At 38.3% G+C, this 21,804-nt stretch overlaps 1 protein-coding gene and 1 long non-coding RNA gene across 3 annotated transcripts in view; one reads left to right on the top strand and one right to left on the bottom strand.

The window, feature by feature from the left end:
- The window catches only part of EFCC1 (EF-hand and coiled-coil domain containing 1), an 84,817-nt gene that overhangs the window by 55,995 nt on the left and 7,018 nt on the right, over nucleotides 1-21,804 (top strand). The window contains exons 3-6 of one of the 2 annotated variants that reach the window (XM_088134138.1): nucleotides 2,889-3,031; nucleotides 9,382-9,517; nucleotides 11,237-11,402; nucleotides 17,492-17,650. In XM_088134138.1, the coding sequence (XP_087990264.1) occupies nucleotides 2,889-3,031; nucleotides 9,382-9,517; nucleotides 11,237-11,402; nucleotides 17,492-17,650 (604 nt within the window). The remainder of the gene's footprint in view (nucleotides 1-2,888; nucleotides 3,032-9,381; nucleotides 9,518-11,236; nucleotides 11,403-17,491; nucleotides 17,651-21,804) is intronic. The other variant, XM_088134140.1, reaches the window with a different exon arrangement.
- LOC148216710 (uncharacterized) overlaps nucleotides 12,837-21,804 on the bottom strand; it is a 40,120-nt gene continuing 31,152 nt past the window's right edge. The window contains exon 3 of the long non-coding RNA XR_015794864.1: nucleotides 12,837-17,647. This is a non-coding gene — a long non-coding RNA (uncharacterized LOC148216710). The remainder of the gene's footprint in view (nucleotides 17,648-21,804) is intronic.

Below are 21,804 nucleotides of genomic sequence, written 5' to 3'. Positions count from 1 at the left end.
CCACTCCAGTTTTATTACGAGACCAAACTATTAGCATTTTGAAAGTGGCTAGTATAAGCAGAGATGAAATCATGGGTAACCTTTTCCTAAAGGGGTTTTGCATTAAAAAAAGAGATTGACAGCTATCCTCAGATTTGATGTTTGGGAGATGCTGCCATCTAGCCATTGTATTATATAAATTAAATTCACATTACTTACCACTTGCTATATGGTCTGTTCTTTAGAGAATCAAACCAAAGAGCCCTTCAGCTTCATTCTTGCTCCAGTTGGAGGCCTTTGAAGGCCCACAAAGAGCCCATGATGCAGATGTCTGAGGTAGCCGTCCCCTGGCGGGAATCTTTGCTAATTACCCCTGATAGTCCAATTCCCTGTAAACACATACACCTATGTGGAAATACAGGTTTTTATCCAGTCCTGCTAACTCTGCAAACTCTTTTAACTTTAAGTGATAAAAGCCGTTGTTTCAAGTTAATTGTAGTTAAAAGTTTTCTGATCGTGAAAAGAGCCTTAATTAAAAAGCAATTAGTCACAGACATTATTTTGAGGTCACAATCTATCCAGTCGCTCTGCTTCTAGACTTTCTCTCAAGCTTCCTATTATCTTCAGTGGAAAGTCTTTAAAATGAATGTAGTCTGTTGCATTCTCCATGGAAACTTTGTTACAAAGCGTGGTAAGACATACTACTTCCCAGGCTCCTAAGAGCCACCCTCCCCTATAATTTTTGCTTCACACAGATGTGCTGCTCAGTCTTCTTCATCGTTTATTCAATGTTTTATGAATGCTAATGAAAAAGGGCCAAATCCAGAGTAGAAGTTTCCGTGAGATTGACAGCACTTGTTTTTACATCTAAAACAGAAAGCTAAGGCTCTTCGTTAAAACAGAACTACTCTCCTTCCCTTGCAATGAGAGTTTGGAGATAGGAAAACAGCCCCTCTCCCGGGAATATACTGCCCTTCTCACTTTGGAGTAATCCAGAACCTGGTGATTTACCTAGGCTGCTTCAGGCATATGAACCAGGATTAATGTCTGTTGTGAGAGCCTGAACTAGGTCTTGGAAGGACACATACATTGAAAACTATGTAGATTATCCCTCCTTGGAGCTAGTATCCAGCACATATGAACACATCTTCCACTGCAGGGATTCGTCCGTGTGATCGAACCAGATGCATCTCAGATACATTATTTACCCAATTTGTACAAGGCGTTGAATTTAATGTTTTATTATTTATTTATTAAACATATTTCTCTGCTGCTGCAATCAAAACGACGCTCGGCAGCTTACATAGAGAAAATACAGTGTAAAACCTACCCAAGACAAACTAAAAACCCAACAGCGATACAAATTTAAAAAAATTAAAAAAAAAAGATGGCAACATCAAATCAAATCAGGGGAAGGCTCTCTGAAAGACCAGCAAAAAGGGGAGTGGTTTGATCTCCACAGGGTTCCATAGTTCCTCCTCGCCTCAACTCCTGAACGTGGAGGTGGGATTTGTAGCAGTTTCTCCCTAGTAGATCTAATTGGTTGGGCCGAAATTGACTAGAGAAGGTGATCCTGCAGGTATCTGGGGGTCAAGCCATGAAGAGTTTTGATAGGTCAAAAGCAACACCTTAAATTGGAGCCAGAAATCAATTGGCAACCAGTGCAGGATTTGCAAAACCAGTGTTATATGCTTGGGCCTCAGAAGCCCAAAAGTATACTGGTTGCTGCATTTTGGACCAATGGTAGTTTCCAAATATTCTTTAAGGGCAGCCCCAAGTACAGCATATTACAGTAGTCTATGTGGGTGGTGATAAGGGCATGAGTTACTGTTGCCAAACAAATCCCAAAAAACCTAATGTATTTTACCCTATGTTAATCTGCTTGTCCCTTTTTTATTTTGATTTATAAATGAGAGAATGAATTTAAACTAACAAAACCATAAGGATAAATAAAAACAAATGTAAGAGGATAACTGAAAACTTTGTTGTATCCTATGTCCTCACAGGGCTAGTTTCCTTTAAGCATGTTCTAGGTTATTTTCTTAGAATGTTTTTTTTTCTTTACATAGAATTTCTACACCTTTTAACTCCTCTACCTGTGATAAATAAATCTTGTAGGAAGTATTTTATCCACAATAGTTTAAAAATGTAGATTCCTTATCTCAGGATATAATTTGAGATACCTAGTAAAGGATGGACCCAGTCTGCCTAATTATCATTAATTGGGGATACCAGTAATTAATATTTTACATGTGTTAGACTATCTGTATATTTTTACTTATTTACTAAACTTCTACCTGAGTTAGGTTAACAGAAAATGAAGGAAATATTCAGAGAATTAAATTTCAGGCCTTTGAATTGTAATCAAAGATCACACACATGTAAACATGCTGTTTAAACAATCCACAACATACTCTAGAATACTTGAGATTTTTGTTGTGGTAGCATGTTTGTTTGGCTAGCCTGAGTGCTTAATGCTGAAAGATAACTTTCAGACCGCCATGATTTAAAGTAATACAGTATAGTAAATTACATTTCTGAACTATCAGTTGGTTCACTTTGATTATGAGTAGATAAGTAAGTCATTTAAGGGTAAGGGAAGAATCTTGTATTATCTAGATGAAGAAGAGGATTCTTCTCAAGATCCCTGATATATTCACATCTTGGCAGCAAGTGTGCCTGTCCTTCAACTCACCGAGCTGAACAGAAACCAGCAATCACATTGGAGAGGGCATTTTTAGGAGAATAGAAATAGTTATGTTTTTATAGCTTGCAAAGGGTTCAAAAACAGATTAGTGAAAGTGAAGTTCCTTGATCGCTATGGAAGAATAGCCCATACTTAAACTGTGCTTGGTGATTCAGATTTCTTGCTGTTTGGTTAATTCTGTTGGTTTGTTTGTTTTTTTCAGATCAGAGATCTTAAAGTGTCCAGTTCCTTCACAAGGTAACTCAGAACAGAAGACAAATGCAGCTGTGGAAGGACAAGATATCTTATCACTTATACAGCAAGATAGAAGTTCACCAACTGGTGGTGCAGGAATATTGGAAAATGGTAGGAAGGTGACAAAAATCTTCGGCTCTTATAGAGCTCTTTAGGGGGGGAAAACCTCTAAATGTCAAGGGTGAGGATTCTGCCCAAAGAAAACCTCAGGTGGTACAAGTAAATGTCCACTAACCCCTCAAGAGTTTCTTCAGAATATGTTGACTATGTTTTTAATGTCCTCGTGCTATTATGGAAAACTTGGAAATGGTGATGTTTCTTTCTTTCAAATGATTGTACAGCATTGAACATATGTTGCCTCAGCCAGTACTATAAACACAACAATGTGGGAAGACTTTCTAATAGGGAGGCGTGCACTATAGTGCTAATTTTTACTCATGTATTTGGATTCATTTAATCTTCCCTTTGTAGCAGAACTAGAAAGACATAAACATAGTTTCTGGGTGAATTATTTTTATCACAAATTGAAAAGGCACAGCAGTTTTGTTTTCCTGGGCCTGCAAGCATAGAATCCCCTGCAAATGTGGATCAGCCATTACATGATAAAAAGGGACAGTCAACTGAACTTAAATGGAAGAGTTTTACATGGGTCTTTTAAATGGGGCAGTGTTTCCTCTATTGTGTTCCTGTTTGCTCTTTGTTCCTGCTTTAAAAATGGTGAGATTTAAGTGAGTGAGGATAATCAGTTAATCATTTCTGTACATTTGATCTTACAGTAAACACTGTAGACCATTTCCTGTTCCAGAAGACTTACTTCTGGAAAACTACTAGATCACTCCCTGGAATGGCTGGACTAGCACATTCTGGAAGAAAAGTGGAACAAATGTTCCATTTCCAGAACAGGATTTTTTCACACAACTAGAATAACACTGTTACTGAAGTCTTCTGCACAGAAATGTTTGGAATGTTGGCTTTTGTTTCTGTAGAATGAAATCCCAGGCCTGTAGTTTATCCTCCAAGATTATAAAAAAATGTACTCAGACATGAAGTCATAAAGTTGGAGTTTTTCAAACTGATTTAAATTTGACTTTTTCACTTTTTCTGAGTTAAATTTGTCCTTCATCAATCTTTTTTTTTTTTAATGTCATTTCTATGGTGCCTCATCATAAGACTCTGGGCGGCTTATAAAAATAAAAAAAAACAGAAAAATGATAAACAACATAGTAGTGAAAACTATGAAAATGTAATAAATACAACTAATAAAAAAATATAGTGATAGCAGCCCCCACTGTACATTATGACCCAAAGCCTGATGAAAGAGGATAATCTTTCTCCTGAAGATTAACAGGGAGGGGGCCCTTCCTTACATTGAAGGGCAAGCTGTGTTTGTCCAGCTTCTTGGTTCTCTTCCTACTTAGTTGGAAGTGGGAATCCTGCAGCTTGCTTCCCTAGCTCAAATGTATAGCACAGGAAGATTCAGCATGAAGAAAATAGTCCCCAGGATAACTGGGATAACTATTCCAGAAGAGTGTGGCCAAAAACTCAAGCTCTCTTCCACTATCATCACATTAGGTAACCATCTACTTGGGAAGCAGTGGAACCACAGTAAAATAGTGCCTTCAGCCCCCAGTCCTCACAATGTTATCAAAGACTGCTGATAAACCTACCTGGACCAGAAGGGATGTACTCTCCCAGTCAAGGTCCAGGCATAGGTCATGCACAAGAATGATAAGTGCAGTTTATGTCCTATGTTTGGCCTGAAATCTGACTGACAGGGATCTAGATAACCAGTTTCTTCCAAGACTTTCTGAGGCCCTGTTATCTACTCCGAAATCTTCTCCCAAAAGAGAATGTTGGAGATGAAGCAGAAATTAGCCAATACTGCTGGGTTAAGTGATGGCCCGTTAAACAAAGCTATTGGATGGCATTCTCCCACAACAGTGTAGGCTCACATATAGATTTGTACCCATGATCATGTTTGCTCATCATGATTATTGCATTTCTCTCTTCTGCTTCTGCATCTTCTAAATATCCTTGGTGAACCTATTAGCACCCCTTGATCAACAGACAAAGAGGATGCTTGAGGCTATCACATCCAGTGCTCTTTCTGGGTTTGAATTCCAGAGGTTAATGAAGTATGCAGTGGAATTACCTATATCATTAGGAAAATCCACACGTACCTGCAGATTCTTTCACCTGGGACAGACCATTCTAATTGCTCCTACCACTCTGCAGAGGTCAGATGAAAAGTGATTTCACAATGGCAAATTATGGATGGAAATGTCTTCCATTTTCAGCTCACAAACTGACTTCTCTGAGTTGGGCCAGGTATGACCTGGAATAAGCCATGACTGTTACCATGGCCATGAGATCCTGGACCACTCCTTATCCTTCCCCTGGGCATGGAGTTCTCAAGTAATTGCGTATCTTACCCCAACTCAACCTGACCTCTGTATTCCACAAAGTGACTGAAGTAGAACCTTTTCCCAAAATAGTGTTAGGGTAGCTGGGATGTAATGGAGTGTATAGAAGAATCTAGTGATAGTGAGCACATGCAACTGAGTATTTATCACAAGTGTCTCCTATTGCCATGGGTTGAAATACAACCCCCAGGTATTCCAGTTGGGTCACCTGCTCAATGTGGCATCTGTAAGATGTTTTTTTTTAATCTTACTTTAGGGCTTTTGTAATTCACTAACAGCTGTTCAACATTCTTATTCCTACCAGGGATAGTGAGAGAATGAGAACATCCACACATAGCCAAAGATATAAAGGCTTGTTTGCAAGCATGGGATGACTCATAAACTACTTTATTATATGCTTTTTTCTCAGTGCTTTGTAGCTTTTGAGGTTAAATGAACTGACTTAATTATTAATAATTTAATTGCAAAGCAGTATAGCAATGACTAAGTACATCTGTCTCTTTTAGGACCAGCTTTTGTTTAGTATATAAGATACATAGTTTTTCCTGTGGGCTTTCTTTTATATACTAACATTAAAAAAAAATAATTAGATAAGACAGAGTTTGGTTTTAAAAGTCAGAGACTTTAAAAATTAGAGATTTAAGAATACATGCTTCTAACAAACATCTAAGACATATATGACCAAGCATATGACCAAAGTTTCCTTTAAAAGATCATGAGCAAAGACAAAAAAGAAATAGGGTAGATCCACTTATTTTCTTATGCCTTCCTGTATGCACTCCCTACAACTTCACAAGGAGCTTTGGTCTTAGATCATTCACTTCTTTAAGGCTCGTCTTTCGTTTCAGACCTGGGTGCATCTGGGTACCAGCATCCATCAGCGTAACTGAAAGAGACCAGAAATGCTATCTCTGCTGTTGAGTCAAATAACCACCAGATTTAAGCTTAAGGTTTGATGTGGTTTGAACCAGCTCCAAGGCTAGTGCAAAAGCAACATTTAAAAGAGACAATACCACCCCCCCAATCCCCTGTTGTTTTGCTTATTAATATATTTCACAAATCCCATAGTGATTGTGATTCTTACAATTGGGTAGATACAGCATCTGCTTATTAACGAATCATCTGGGACAAATGATTACGTTCAAAGGAAAGCCTTGAAGTTGAAAGCTCATACAAAGAACACGGATATTTGAGACAACCGTGTGAACTTACGTTGGGAAATAAGCGTTTTACTAATAGTGGATTGTCTATTTCGCATAATTAGAGCTAACAACCCACCACCCCTCCCCGCCCCACTGCTGTTATTGTAGAGGAGAAGGACAACTTTTTTCACAAGACCTTCTTTCTAAGCTTGTCATCTGATTGGCATTTTCTTTATTTTTGGTTTTACCACAGTGCCCTCTGCTGGACCAAATGGAAACCATTCAACCATTGTTGCAGCATTAGAAGCAACAATGTTTGTAGAGCAATATTAGAAGTCCCACTTGCAAATTGTACTTCTTGCTAGCAGAGGGTTGTGTCCTTTCACCCTCTTCTCAAATACCTAACCCAGAGCTGACGCAAAATAACATGTCTTCTGATTCAGTCCCTTATATGCTTTCTCAGAAGGAAGACCCAATTTTTCTTAGGAATAAAATACTGGCTTCTGGTTAGAGAGAGATGCCTGATTTTAAAGAGACATCAAAAGAAAATACTAAGCCAGCCAGCTTAGGCAGAAACAGTAGGAATTTAAGCAGCAGCCGATGAACCCATTCTTTTGGCAGCAATTCATCTGTGCGGAGAAATGCGCTTTATTCCCCTAGTGACACATACAGCGATTAACTGAAAAACCTAACACCTTGGCTTGCAAAATAGCTACTTGCAACAAATGTGTGAAAAATAGCCAGCAGCAGTCTTTACAAATGCAGTTTGTAAAGAAATTTGTGTCAATAAAACAGACAATCATCTAAATTATTCAGCCAATATCACTCTCCCTTGCAAACGTACTCTGGAAATGTGATTAAAAAGACTGCCTTAGCCTAAAGCTCTTCATTTTCTCTAGGTGAGAGTTTCAAGTACATGGTATCAGTGCAAAAATAAATCTCCTCTGCCTACATGCCATAAACAGCTAGTAGACAGGACATGTCCTGCAACAACTTTTCTCCCTGAACTTGAGACTCCTCCATGATTTTGCCCCCATCGTCCCTCCATTCTTATATCAGACCCTTTCCTACCTTTGCCTTTGGCTGGCATCTCCACCATCCTCCCTCCTCTGAAATAGCTCAGCCTTCCAATAGAAGAGAATATCTGTAGCTCAGGGTTGGAGTCCTTGGTGCTCTCTGAGCTTGGTTGTTTCCTTGCAGATGTTTCATTACCCGACTAGGTAATATCATCAGTGCTGGTGAGTGTGGTGTTTGCTCCCTGTTTATATACAGTGGCTTGCCCTGCCAGTGTTGGTGGAGGGTGGTTTTCTCCTTTGTAGTTCCTTGATTAGGGTATTGTTTTCTGCTTGATAGTTTGTCTGGTGCTTAGCTCAGCCTTTTCTTTGTGTGTGTGTGTGTGTGTGCGCCTTCAAGTCATTGTTGACTAGTCTCCGCAGTTTTCTTTGACAAAATTTTGGAAGTGATTTGCCATTGCCTGCTTCCTAGGGCTGAGAGAAAGTGACTGGCCCAAGGTCACTGAGCTGACTTTGTGCCTAAGATGGGAGTAGAACTCCCAGTCTCCTGGTTTCTAGCTTGGTGCCTTAACCGCTACAACAAAGTGGCTCTCACTTTTCTCCTTTGCTCCCCCCTTTATTGAAACTGCCTTCATAAAGGCTCTCTCCATTCCTTCCTTTTTCCATTAAGCCTCTGCTAATCCCCAGGTCTTCCTGTAACAGTGGGACTGCTTCTGCACAAGATGCTGCTCATGCAATTGTGCAACTTCAAAAACACAATTTAATGAAAGTTCCAGATATAATTTATTTCCATTTTTTAATATACTACTTTCCCCATTTTTTCTTTACACACAAATCTGTTCAAGAGGAAAGCACAAGACAATCCTCTGTATGCAGTGGTGGGTTACACTGTTGGGGATTAGCAAGGTTTAATAAAGTTACTATATATAACAGTTGTACAATTAGCTATTGAGCATCTTCTTCTATCAATAAATGTTAAGCTCCTTAAGGAAGGGAACTTTCTTCTTTACAGAGGACTATACATAGATATGATGCAAAGCATGTCTTTAAAGAAAACTCACAGATTTGGGGATCATATTACCCAATTCTAAGTTCTACAGCTATGGAAACAAGCATATATGTGGATAAACTACATAATTTGACATAGATTGAAATATTGCCTAATTTGCCTGTTTATGAGGAGGATGAGTTCAAGGTTGAGTTACTTATGATTTGAGAAAAATGTAGGCAAATATATTCCCAAAAGAAGGAGAGAAATAGTGCGAGGCGATTGAGGTAGGATCATCATGGGTAGGGCTGCAGTCTGTGCTTAATGGAAAAAAAATACATTCACAACTAATGAACATGTTCTCAGGATATTCTCTCTTTTTAATCTGTAGGAGAAAATGACATACCATATATAAGCTGACTCTCAAATTTTTAACCAAAATACTATGAAAAATGTACCACCCCCAGATACGCTGACCTACATTTTTCATGGTATTTTGGTTAAAAATTTGAGAGTTGGCTTATCCGTGGATGGGCTTATATGCAAAGATATACAGGATATATGGGTACTTTTAAAAAGTATTACCATATATACTCATAGATGAGCCCATCCATAGATAAACTGAACCCAATTTGGGGGGTCTATTTTGGCACCTAAAATTCTCAGCTTATCTGTGAGTATATATGGTATATCTGGCACGTTGTGTGTGTGTTAAGGTAGCAGATGATGGAGGACGATGTCCTCTTGTTTGGCGGTGAATGACTGTAGTGTTTAAACTAATTATTCTGAAAATTGTTCTTTCTTAAACTGAGTTCCACAAAAAATATTGCTACTTGAGTAAGATAGTTGTAGTGATTATCGTATTTGGGGAGTTATTGTTGTTCTTTGTTTCCAGTGGAAGATCAGATGTTTCGTTCTGTGGAAGGCCAGGCTGCGTCTGATGAAGAGGAAGAGAAATGGATAGGAGACCAGCAATCCCAAATGGCTGAAGTGAAGAAACTCCTAGCTAGTTTTCCTTGTTGCAGTAGTGGGTATGTCTCAGTGTGCATGTGAAATCATATTTCTAACTTTTGTTCTTGCTAACCTTTCTGAAAATGTTATTGTGTGATGTAACAAAATGTTACAAGTAAAGTAGCTTTGGAATATGTGATATGTTTATACAGGTGGTCCTCGTTCAGCAACCACTTGTTCAGCGACTGTTCAAAGTTATGACGGTGCTGAATGAGGGGACTTACGACCATTACTTGCAGTTGCGGCCATTGCAGCATCCCTGCAGTCACATGATCACAATTTGGGCACTTGACAACCAGCTTGCAATTATGACAGTTGCAGCGTCCCACAGTCACATGATCGCCATTTACAACCTTCACTGCTGGCTTCCAACAAGCAAAGCCAATGGGGAAGCTGGCAGGAAATCACAAATGGCAATCATGTGACCTCAGGACGCTGCAACTGCATGGGATTCACCTAACAACAGTAACTGGGACTGCCAGAACTGCCATCATAAGTCAGTGTGGTCACATGACATTGCACTTTACGACCATGTAGCTTAACGATGGACTCGCTGGTCCCAATTACCATTGTTAAGTGAGGACTACCTGCATAGAGCAGTCATTAGTAATTGTCCCCCCCCCTTTTTTTTTTTGTGCCTTCAAGTCAGTGTTGACTCCTGGCAACTGCCTGGACTAGTCCCTGCAGTTTTCTTGGTAAGATTTTGGAAGTGGTTTGCCATTGCCTCCTTCCTAGGACAGAGAGAATGACTGGCCAAGGTCACCCAGCTGGCTTTGTGCCTGAGGCAGGACTAGCACTCAGGGTCTCCCAGTCTCTAGCCTGATGCCTTAACCACTAGACCAAGCTGGCTTTCTAATTGTCCCCTACAGTCTGTTAACTGAACCATCTGATTCAGAAAAAAATATGCTAGGGATGAGGATAAAGCTTCCCGCATTGCCTTCTCTGGCATCTAAAGAGTTCAGATGATAAATGCAACTACCGGGATTCAGCACCAGTGAGAAATGCCAAAGACTATAATCTCAGAGAGCATAACAGGCCTATCAGAGCAGAACTACACATTGTGAACCAAGATGACTTGATGGCTTCTGTTGCAGTCTCTAATGCAACTGAAGGTATGAACATTGGTTTAAACCTTAAAAAACAGCTTGTTGATTTGCCATGTTGATGAATGGTTGCTATAGAAACTTGATAGACATTGCTCCATGAGGGGAGCTGGAGCTTTCTGGGAGTACACTTACAGTCCCAAGTTGATGCTCTTATCCTAGTCAAAACATCCTTTTAGAGATGCACATCTCTAAACTCCATGGTTGTAACAATTTTAAATTAGTGCCATCATAGTTCCAAGTCATAAAAATAAAGCAAATAGTAGTAGTAGTAGTAGTAGTAGTAGTAATAACATCAGTCTATTGCAAAAGGCAGCTTTACTTGGAACAGTTTACATCCTGCAACAATACCTTTAACACCATTAAACCACAACATCTGCCTATCCCAGGTCCTTGGGAAGGACTCAATAGGTGGATAAATCCAGTCTAAACAACTGGCTGATTGTGAAACCACTACCACCACTGATGATGATGATGATGATGATGATGTCGTCTTTCTTATACAGGTGAATCATGTACCCTGAGTTGCTATATAATGTTTAGCAAATGGTTTTACCTCCTAATATGTTAAAGTTGCATATCATTAGACTACTTGAATCAAGGAAAATTCAGTCAGCAGAAATTCTCTCTCTCTAGATGTGATGACACAACCATGAAGCAGCTGAGATCACCCTTCGGAAATGCCAGTAGCAGTGGCCATGAAGACTCCCTTGTGAAATTAGTCCAGCGACTCTCAAAGTTAAAAGAAGACTTTGAGATGAAAGGGCAGGAAGAGAAGGCCCTGGAAACAAATATGGAAGAGGTAAGTTCATCTTGTATTCTGTCTTTTCAGGAGGTGTGTTACTTCCAATTTGTTGGGCTGCTTATCTCAGAATTTCTTTTTCTTATCAGACCTGCTTAAATTTGGTCAAAAGCCACTTTCATTGATATCACCTGCACATTTTAGGACAAGAAGTTTCAGCTGTTGATAATGTTCATCTTCCATCCTCTGAAAGCTCAATTCTTACACAGTTCTTTAATTCAAAGATACTGCCGGTGCATAATTCCATGGACTCTTGTACAGTAATCTATTTACTTACTATCTCTTTATCAGCAAGCCTCTAAAAATCCAATTATGTCCTGTTAAAATATGGGACCAGTGTACCTCCATATGTTATCAGATCGCAACTACTAATCAGCTCCAGCTAGTGTAGTCAGGGATAGTGGGACTTTTAATTTGACAACACCTGGATGGACATAGGCTACCCATCTTGGTCTTATACCACACTTTGTAGGCTTGTGGCTCATACTGTGTATTTATTGCAAGTGTAACTTTCTATGTAAATACAAATAAATACATATTTCATTGTAGGAGGAGTATGTTCCTTTCTTCCACTGCAAATTTCACCTTTTCGATTTAAGCTGTTAATATTTCTGAAAATGGAAATCGGATGCATGAGTAGAATTAGCAATTTCCCAATTGCCACTTTAGACCTTCCCTTCCTTTCTTTAGTATTTTATCCATTCTATGCTGTTAGGAGGCATGGTTCATATCCTGAGGAAATCGGAATTACTTCATTTGCCAAGTGGTAAACCTTTTTACACTTCCAGAAATAACTTCTAAACACCTCTAGATCTCTGAGCTTCTGAGACCTGAATAGAAATTATTATAGAATATAGTTTATAATATATAAGAATATATTATAGATAGAAATTAGAGCGCCAGTTTGGTGTAGTGGTTAAGGCACCAGGACAGAAAGCAGAAGACTGTGAGTTCTAGTCCTGCCTTGGGCATGAAAGCCGGCTGGGGGACCTTGGGCCAGTCACTCTCTCTCAGCCCAACTCACCTCACAGGGTTGTTGCTGTGGGGAAAATAGGAAGAGGAGGAAGGAGTATTTGGTATGTTCACCGCCTTGGGTTATTTATAAAAATAATAAAGGTGGGATAAAAAAAATCTAAATACTGTGTTCCTTATAATTATACACGAGTATTTTGGGTTAATTCTGCACCTAAGTGGTATGGCAGGCTTAGTTGTACATTTAACACCAACTCTTATAAAGAAGTATAAAGAAAAGAAGCAAAGTAGAAGTCATTTCAGCTCCAGGCAAATCAAGAATAATGGGCATCTGAAAGGATCAATAATTGATCCAATCTTTTTCATCTTCTATGATTCTACAAAAGCCCAAAGATGAAAAAGGCTGTTCGCTTTGCTTCCCTTTTAAGTGCATTCCAATAAAGAGCTGCAGTTAGACAGCTATTTTGCAAAGAAAGTTTAATGAAGGTGTCAGATAACAGATGACATATTGAAGAAAACATTAGTAAACTCTAAAGATAAGTAGATATTTTACTAAGCCTGGAATTACAAAATGTTGCTGGCAGCATAGACATCTGACTTTTGCTAGAGTATAGTTATTCATTGCCCAAGAAATGTGCCTTATCTATAAGGAATTAACTGTAAACATGCATTTTCTAGTGAATTAAATACATGAACACTGGAACAGCTTTTACAAGGATTTAGATGATCTTAATATAGACAAGGGATTGGTTGAGACCTAATGATAATATAGTACATTTAAAACCAGCCTGTAGTGTTACATATATTCCAAAAGAGTTTTAAAGTTGGATAATAACAGCCTATACAGTAATTGTAGCACATTTACGGTGTTGATCAGGAAAACAATTGAGGCTGCATTAGTAGCAAACCCACTGTAATAAGATCCTGGGAACCTTTTGCAGAATTTCTCCACTGGTTTTGTTATTTGTGCAAAATGCAGGTACCCGATGAGCTCACAATTACGGGATACTTGCTCAAAATCTTCTTGTTGCATTCATTTCTCTAACAAAGAAAAAATGGGCTGAAATAAATAGAACACTCTGGAATAGCATTGCAGGAAAGTGACAAATTTCAGTCTTACTTTGGATGTAGGCATGTGCATTATACAGGGAGCCAGCGCTGATTATTACAAGAATGCTGTTAGCCGGGAAGGCAGGAACAAGATGGTGCAGTGAAAGTAATCTACTGCAGCTTCACAGTTGTCTCAGGAAAGAAAAATAATTTCTAAAGCAGGCTGCTGATCAGATGGTGGTAATGTGATTGCTGACAAGAACAGGCAGTTATTTATGTGCTTTTTTGCTACAAAAGGAGCATGGATATAGGAATTTAAGTAACATATTTAATAGTTAGGAGAGCTATGTCATCTTTCCATACTGCAGACTGATCTGGAAGTCAGAAGATGATTTTATTTCAAAGTAACAGAACTAAGTTAACTTTCAGCTGATGCTGTCATATAGCCAATTAAAATATATTATACTGTAGCTCTGAAAGAAATACAGGAGCTAGGTTAGAGAAAGGATCCTAGATTATTGCACAGTTTATTCAGATAACATATGCTGTTCAGTTACAAAATATTGATTATGGTAATATTTCCTACCAATTTTAAAGCCATCTTTAGAAATCAACAGCAGCCTTTCTTTTCAGTTCCCTCTCAAGGGACTCCAGCTATGGCTGGAACTGCAATAAAAATGAACAATGCTTACAAAAAGGGATTAACAAGGACTAGAAAATGTAAAATGCATCCCTCCGGAAGTTTTGTTTTAAACTGCAGTAAAAAATCAATGGATTAGACTTCTGTTTTGTTACAAGCAATTGCAGAGAGTGATAATATTTAAGGATGCAGCAAGGATTCTCATTGCTTATTACAGCAAATCAGAATGAGATTTAGTCTGAATTGTTAACGTGTAAGCAGGGATTCAGACAGCAAATCAATGTTTAAGCTAGGCAATCTTCCTGCTTGGCAGGCTATAATATCTCAGGCAACACATCAATAGAATCCTAATCTATAGGATGTTCTTTCTTGCATTAATCCCAGTAATTCCATCATGCCATGTATGAATTGTAAAGGACTTTCGAAGTCATCTCACCCACCCCTTGTTCAGTGCAGGAATGGCCAGGTCATTCTGTGATTTTGTCCTTTAAGGACGAATTCCCCATCTTAGTGTCATCTGCACATCTAATCAGCGTGCTTTCCATGCCATCTTTTAGGACATTCATGAAGATGTTGTCCATGGCTTTGGAACAAATCAAACTAAAAGCCCAAGTGGGGCAATAATTGCATAAAGCCAACACATAAGAACTAAAATAAGTATGTGCAGTAGGTTCAGTATGCCTTCACCATCATGCAACGGATGTGAGTTGGAGCCAACTTAGTGGGATTTATTCACATGATATACTCCAAGCCTTGTGAATATATTGACATTTTAGACATTTCCACGTTTAAAATTTCCCCCTAGTAAGTAAAGCTGCTTAATATTACAGTAATCAGAATCCATTAATTATAATCCAGATTACAGTCATTCACAGACAAAATCCCTGTTATATTATTTAGTCAATTTATTAGCCATCTCAGTTGCTGAATATTAGAGTATAACTAGATTCTGAAATACGTGCATTGTCAAGAAAAGAAAAAAAAACACATAAAAGTACTTTTTTAAAAAAGTGAAAATAACTTTTTCTTTTTTTTTCATTGTTAAAAACAATAAAAATAAATAAAAAAGAATCTAATTAGATTCTGTGCAGTGTACAGTGCTCAGAAATTTTGTATCTCTCTTTGTAATCTTTGTATTAGTTGACTCCAAATGTTAATATTGCTGTAAGTTAAGCTTATCAGATACCTGACATCATTTTGACCCATTTCCATATTTTTAACTAATTGATAAAATCAATACAGAATATGAAGTAAATGCGAAACTGGGTTGTTTGGAAACTAATTATGGCCTGATTTCCATTTCAGGAAATCAAAATAATTTGCTCTGTGTTTTTGTGCAAATCCTGTAATTTTTTTATCTTGGTTTCCTTTATTAAACAGAGAGACTAGTGTTGCTTCCACATTAGCCCTGTTTTCTGGAATTGCCATCCTTTTGTTCAGTCTTTATGGAGCATCTGGACAATTCCATCCATTACTTTCTAACATCTTCTGCACTGTTCTGCCCTTACAGAAGGAGGATTAGTCATGAATAACATCTTCATTGTTCTTTAAATAACATCTCTTCACTGCCTCAACATTTTGTGTTCCAAAGTGGAGTTATTGGGGCTTTAATTACTGGGTTCCCCTAATTATTTTTCTTATCTATCTATCTATCTATCTTCAAATAGCAGACTAGCATATTTCACTATTTAAAAAAAAAGAAAAGAAAATAATGTCAGGAAACTATGGATTCAAGCCCCTCCTCTCACAGGCACAGAAACTGTCATTGGGATAGCCAAAAGAGGTTATTTAAGGAGCGGTTAGTAGGCAGTGCATCACTATTCTTCCTCTTACTCCTTTCGAAGCATCAAGAAGCATTAACATGGGCTGAATGTAAAAGGGGGAAACTTGCAATCAACATTGCTGAGAAGTTTGCTGAAGAGGGCATATTTATAAGCAAACATTTATAACTAGGGGAAAACTTCGTGATGGCTGGGATGATGGGAGCTGAATATCTGGAGGGTCACAGGTTTCTTAAGATAACCAGGATGACTTTAACCATGTGAAGAAACATCACTGAATAATGCATTGATTTCTTAGATAATTGGGTGGAATCTCTATTTTAATTTTATTTTTAGTATTCTAATATGGTATCAACCTACTACATCCATCTTATTCATTTTCCTGTGACTACAAACTGTAGTAAAGATGCTACCTTGTAACTAAGGAATTAATACTTCAAATTATGATTAGGATAGCATTGGTAAGGCATGCTGTTTTTTATCTGTTACAAATTAAGTTGAATTCTGATGTTCTCCAAGTCAATAGAAATATACAGAAAAGGAAGGAAACCTTTGATTGCAATGATTACCTGTTTAAAAATTCACAAGATTGTTCAAACTCTCCATCCTGAAGATCACTGCATTATAAGCCATTTAGCTAAATGGAACTTAAGATTTGCATCTCTCTTGTGAGATTAAACCATATTCCTGAAGGAATGGTATATGTTGGTGACGAAGAAAGATTCTTGGAATCATCTGGTAAGAATTTTCAAACAAAGAAATACTTGACTGTGTTCTTAAGGTTAACCTTGTGTCAGCCTTATGCACTATACCTTGTAACCAATTTTTAAATCATAATTACTTGGGCATGCAAACAGAGTGAAGCAAATATTTTCTCTTCTGCTTCATAGAATTAGAGTTGAAAGGGACCATTTATGTGTTGGACTCCAACCCAGTGGTCCAAATCAAAGCATCCCTGACAAATGGCTTCCCAGCCACAGCTTGATCGTATAAAATGAAAGGGAAGCCCGCTTCCTCTCTGAATAATTGGTTCCATATTCAAACTGATCTTAGTGTTAGGAAATTTTTCTAACATTTGGTAGGAATCTGCTTTTCTGTAACCTACATTTATTACTCTGTTTATTGCATTTTGGGCTGGTAGAGAACAGGCCTTGGCCAGTGACACATTAAGTGATGCATTTGAAGTAATCAAAGGTTTTTCACAGAAGTGCAGGTTGGTCTGCATTTAATAAGGTTATTCTGAAACAGTCATGGTTGAAGGAGAATTATTTTATTATTGCTTCAACAGGAACTCCAGATTTATAGGGGCAATGAAGCTGTGGAATAGAATTAATGGTAGAAGGCAATTCTGGGTATATTGCTTTCCTTGGAAATTATACGTGCATGTAGAAAATATATTTGGAATAGCAACATTTAAAATCCCCAGTTGATCCTAACTACATTAAGTAGTCAGCAAGATACCAATAAAATAGGAAATTACATATTTGTGCACACATCCTACTGACTATATTTTTCACTGACACATTCCATTTAGTAAAATTAATTTGAAAACAGACTTCTGAGGCATCCACCACAGATACAGGCAGAGAAGTCAGACCTTATTTTTGTGCTGCACAATACTTTTCATGTCATCTGTTGTTGTCCAGACAAAAGTCCCATTGCTAGGGGAACTACAGCAGAAGGCAGAGGAGTCTGAATTGATGAAGATGGAATTCCAGATGTTGGAGACAGAGAGAGTAAGGCTGTCACTGGTGGAAGAAAAGCTTTTGGATGTTTTACAGCTGCTTCAGCAACTCCGGGACCTGGTATGGCAAAAAAAAAAAAAATAGTGGGAACAGCAACAAGCTTTGATGCCGCTGCTTAGTATGGATGGACAACCTCTGTAGCTTTCTGCAAGGTCTTCAGTAGGCAGACCTTATCTACTATCACACAGGATTGCTGCAAAAAAGCTCTGTTGTAGAAAGCTGTATTAGAAAAGGAAAACCAAAACATCCAGGTGAATAACTTTCCATCAGAGAGATTTCAGGTGCTCTGCAATTTAGAGCTAGGATGGTTTCACACTTGTTTAAAGTAGCTGTTAATATTTTTCCCATTGAGAGCATTTGACTTTGTATAGAATTACTGTAAGAGCTTCTGATCCAAATCTTACCTCTGCCATGAATTCTCTTGGTGACCTTGGGCAAATCATTCTCTCTCATATTGCTGCAATATGGAGCACAATAATACTATCTTTTTAATATGGGCTATTTTAAGGCTACAGTTAGATTATATAAATGAAGAAAATGCTGTTCAGTGGTTAAATATGATAAATGAGCAAAAAAGAAACAGGGCAGAAAAAAATAGTCATAGAATTATTTCATGCACACACGCGCACACACACTTCATACCTGGCTTGTAAATTAGCAACAGAAGACTCAGCTTTTTTCTTTTTTCTTTTTAAAAAACAAAAATAGCTTTGCTATTAGCATTCCTAAGTTAATAGGCTTGTCTAACTGCACACATGTAAAACAAAAGGGTGGTAGCATTCTACTTTCTAGTTCCAGATTTAGTTAATTTAAGTCTAAGAGAAAAGTTTCCTAAGTTTATGAAACAAACCAAATCTAGCTATGAGCAATTTTCATTCTGATCAATCTATTTTTAAATAAATACAGGTAGTCCTCGACTTATGACCATTCGTCACGTGATTGCCATTTGTGACCTTCCTTGCTGGCTTTCCACAAGCAAAATCAATGGGAAAGCCAGCAGGTAAGGTTGCAAGTTGCTTTGGTAAGTCTCTCCTGCCACTCCCAAGGAGCCTGCTATGAGTACTCTATAGCACACCTCCCCACCTGCCCTCTATAGTCCACATGCCTGCTGCACTCCCGTCTTGCCTCTGGCCTCTACCAACCTATGCACAGCCTCTGCGGCCCTTCCAAGGCCTCCACCAACCCACCTGCACTCCCATGCTCCTTGCTTGGGATTCCTGTCTCTTCCCACTTAATGACACATGTCCTGGGGTTACGACAGCAACCAGGACTGCCAGGATTGCCATCACTAAAAGATGATGTCATGCTTTACAACCGCATCACTTAGTGATGGCAATCCTAGTCCCAATTGCCGTTGTAACCTGAGGACCCTTGTCCCAATTGCCGTTGTAACCTGTACATAATTCTTGTATGTACTAGAAAATACAATGCACACCATTCAAATAAAAGAGATGTTGTTAAAGAAAAGTACATGATCTTTAACTGATAGGGTATTGTTATAGTTTTTTCCCATTTTTAAAAAAAATATAAGTATGTAGGTAGATAAACTGATACGTGAAAGAGGCAGGCTTATTACCCTTCCAGACCTGGAAATATAGACACCCAGACTACACTTTGGCATTATATAAACCAAGATTGAATGTGACCTGAATACATAATCAGTATACTTCATATAATGACCTGCAAAGTAGTCTCTAGATTAGAGATCTCTATCTGGGATAGAATAGTGTGATCATGCTTATGACTTTCCAGTTGTCACATACTGGCCCAAATGTGCCCAAATTACCAGTACTATTCTTACCATTAGCAAGGAATGGTGCATGTGATACAGGTACAACTAATACTGGTAACCTCCTCTACATCTTCTCTATTTTATTAAAAAGCATTATGTGAAAACCTCAACTGACCAATTGGTAACAGAAGTCAGTATCTATGGGACCATCTGGTGACAACCTTGTCATGTGGAAATTGTGACTTGGATAGTAAGAGGAATAAATGATAAAGAGCATGAATTAACAAATGAAATGAAAGAAAAAGAGATACATTGTACAACTGTGAAACTAAAAGAAAAGTGAAAGATGTAATAGAAATGTATAAAAACAGTATCAGCTTATAGGGTGGAAAATAAAGAGGTAAGTTTAATTATGAATCAAAAGGCTAAAATGTATGCCAAAAATTTGAACTGGTGTAATTTAGGTCCTATGGGGTATGTATGAAAGTGGTAATTCACAGATTGGTGATAGTTGCATGTGCGATTCTCCAAATAGGGTGCACTATTCTCATGATGCTTCGGAAGGCCTCAGAAGATTTCCAAAGGCTTTCTGAAGCATCTCAAGAACGGTGCACACTATTTGGAGAGTGGTGTGTGCTATTTGGAGAATGGCATGAACAGCCTCAAAAAAAATGTCTCACATAGAGCTAGCAGCTGCCTCTCATAAGGCCAGGCTGGTGCACCTCATCAGCAGTGGGAGGAAGATGGCGAAGGTCAGCTGGGCACAGCAGGGCCTGCAGAGCATAGGGTGGTTGGGGTGTCTGGGGCTTTGCTCTGTGGTGCTGGGGTGGTTGGCCACAGTGCAGGGCTTGAGGCAGCACTCCTCAGCGCTGGGGCTGAAATAGAGGCCCAGGGACAGTGGTGGATAGTTGAGACTGTTGAAGGGCTGGGCCTCTACTTCAGCCCCAGTGGAAATTCTGGTCCCAATTACCATCGTAATTTGAGGACTACCTGTAGATAGAGAAAGTCATTGGACGAAGATGGTGAGAAATGAGAAATTTACAAAACAAACTGTAGTGGGTATGAAGAAGTGGTGGACATGGTGGAAGTGAGGAAAGAAATGTAAGGAGAGGTATAATGAATGGTGCTGTTAAAAACTAATTTTAACTATGTTTCCTTTTCTTATCTCGTGACTCTAATATCCTTGAGTTAATTGTTACTTTTCTGCACTCTGCATAACATTGCTTACCCTGAAAAGGAATAGCATGATAGATACACGTACATATGATAACTTTAAATTTTAAAGGATTTTTGTTGCTTACTGGCAGAGAAATGAAAACAGATGCCTTAGAAACAAGGAATCATAAAAATCAAAAACCTGTTTGCCAAGTTTACCTGCACTGTATCTGTTTTTTTTCCCTTCTCTTTTGTTTCTAAATGCATTTAAGGCCACTATTTATTATGAATGTAGTTATATCTAGTGAATGCTGATCTGATAGCTAAATTCAGGCTGATTTGATGCCCGAATTCTGTTGATAGCTCTTCTGAATATATGTAGCATTCTCCTATTACGTTAACTTTCTTCCATACCTGGCAGGCTTTTATGCCTTCATTATGGCAATGCTTGTTCCTTGAGTCAGTCCAAATCTAACAAAGCATAAGCTAATAAAGTGCCATGAGTTATTATGATTGGCAAAAAGCATCATTGCATTCTCATTGTCCATCGCCTTGCTGGAAATCATTCCAACTAGGCAATCCATCAACTGACATATAACACCATAGTGAAAATATTACTCTGAGTCTTGTATGTTATCATATTTCATAACTCTAAGTGGTAATAATATGATGACTTACCACTCCTTGGCCTGAATGTTAAGAATATCTCCTGTAGAGTTTAGGAATCTATACAGTAACAAAGATCACGGTAGGTTCTGTTTCAAACGTGGAAGGGAAATAGTGCCTATGAAATCTCCATGAGTTGAGCTCGATCTCACAGAGACATTAACTTTACTTAATTTTAAAGGTGACTCACTGCTAGAGGAAAGATGAGACTTAAATATGATTAAAACATAAATCTAACTTTCGTGAATGAATGCAATTGTTTGAATGCATGAGGAGCTAGAAAATCAAATGCCCAGAAGTCAGAACTATTTTTTCAAGGATTTCAGCGTCATGCACGGCTCCCTGTCCCCACAATATCTAGTATCTGATTTATTGTCATTTAAGGCCCCCTCTCCACATCTCATGCTTTCACTTCTCCATGACTAATTATTTACACTTTGCTCAAATGAAGAGCAGGCTGTTAACATGTACGTTTTATGTGGCCTACCCATTCTTTTTGACTGTGTGTAGAACTCCAAAGCTGAACATGTACAGGTTGATAGGTCTAACTATCCACCCTGAAAAAGGGAAAGATAGAATGTATATAGAGCCTGTTCATAAGGGCATGAAAATAAGATCTAAATTGTCTTCTGTTGGGTAAATAGATACAATGTATATCTGT

This window comes from Python bivittatus, unplaced genomic scaffold (genome assembly GCF_059951505.1).
Source record: "Python bivittatus isolate LINGU-HERP-01145 unplaced genomic scaffold, Pbiv_v1 ctg000080_np1212, whole genome shotgun sequence".
Classification (NCBI taxonomy): Eukaryota; Metazoa; Chordata; class Lepidosauria; order Squamata; family Pythonidae; genus Python; species Python bivittatus.
The sequence above is the reverse complement of the archived record's forward strand: the minus strand, read 5'-3'. Positions and strand labels throughout refer to the sequence as shown.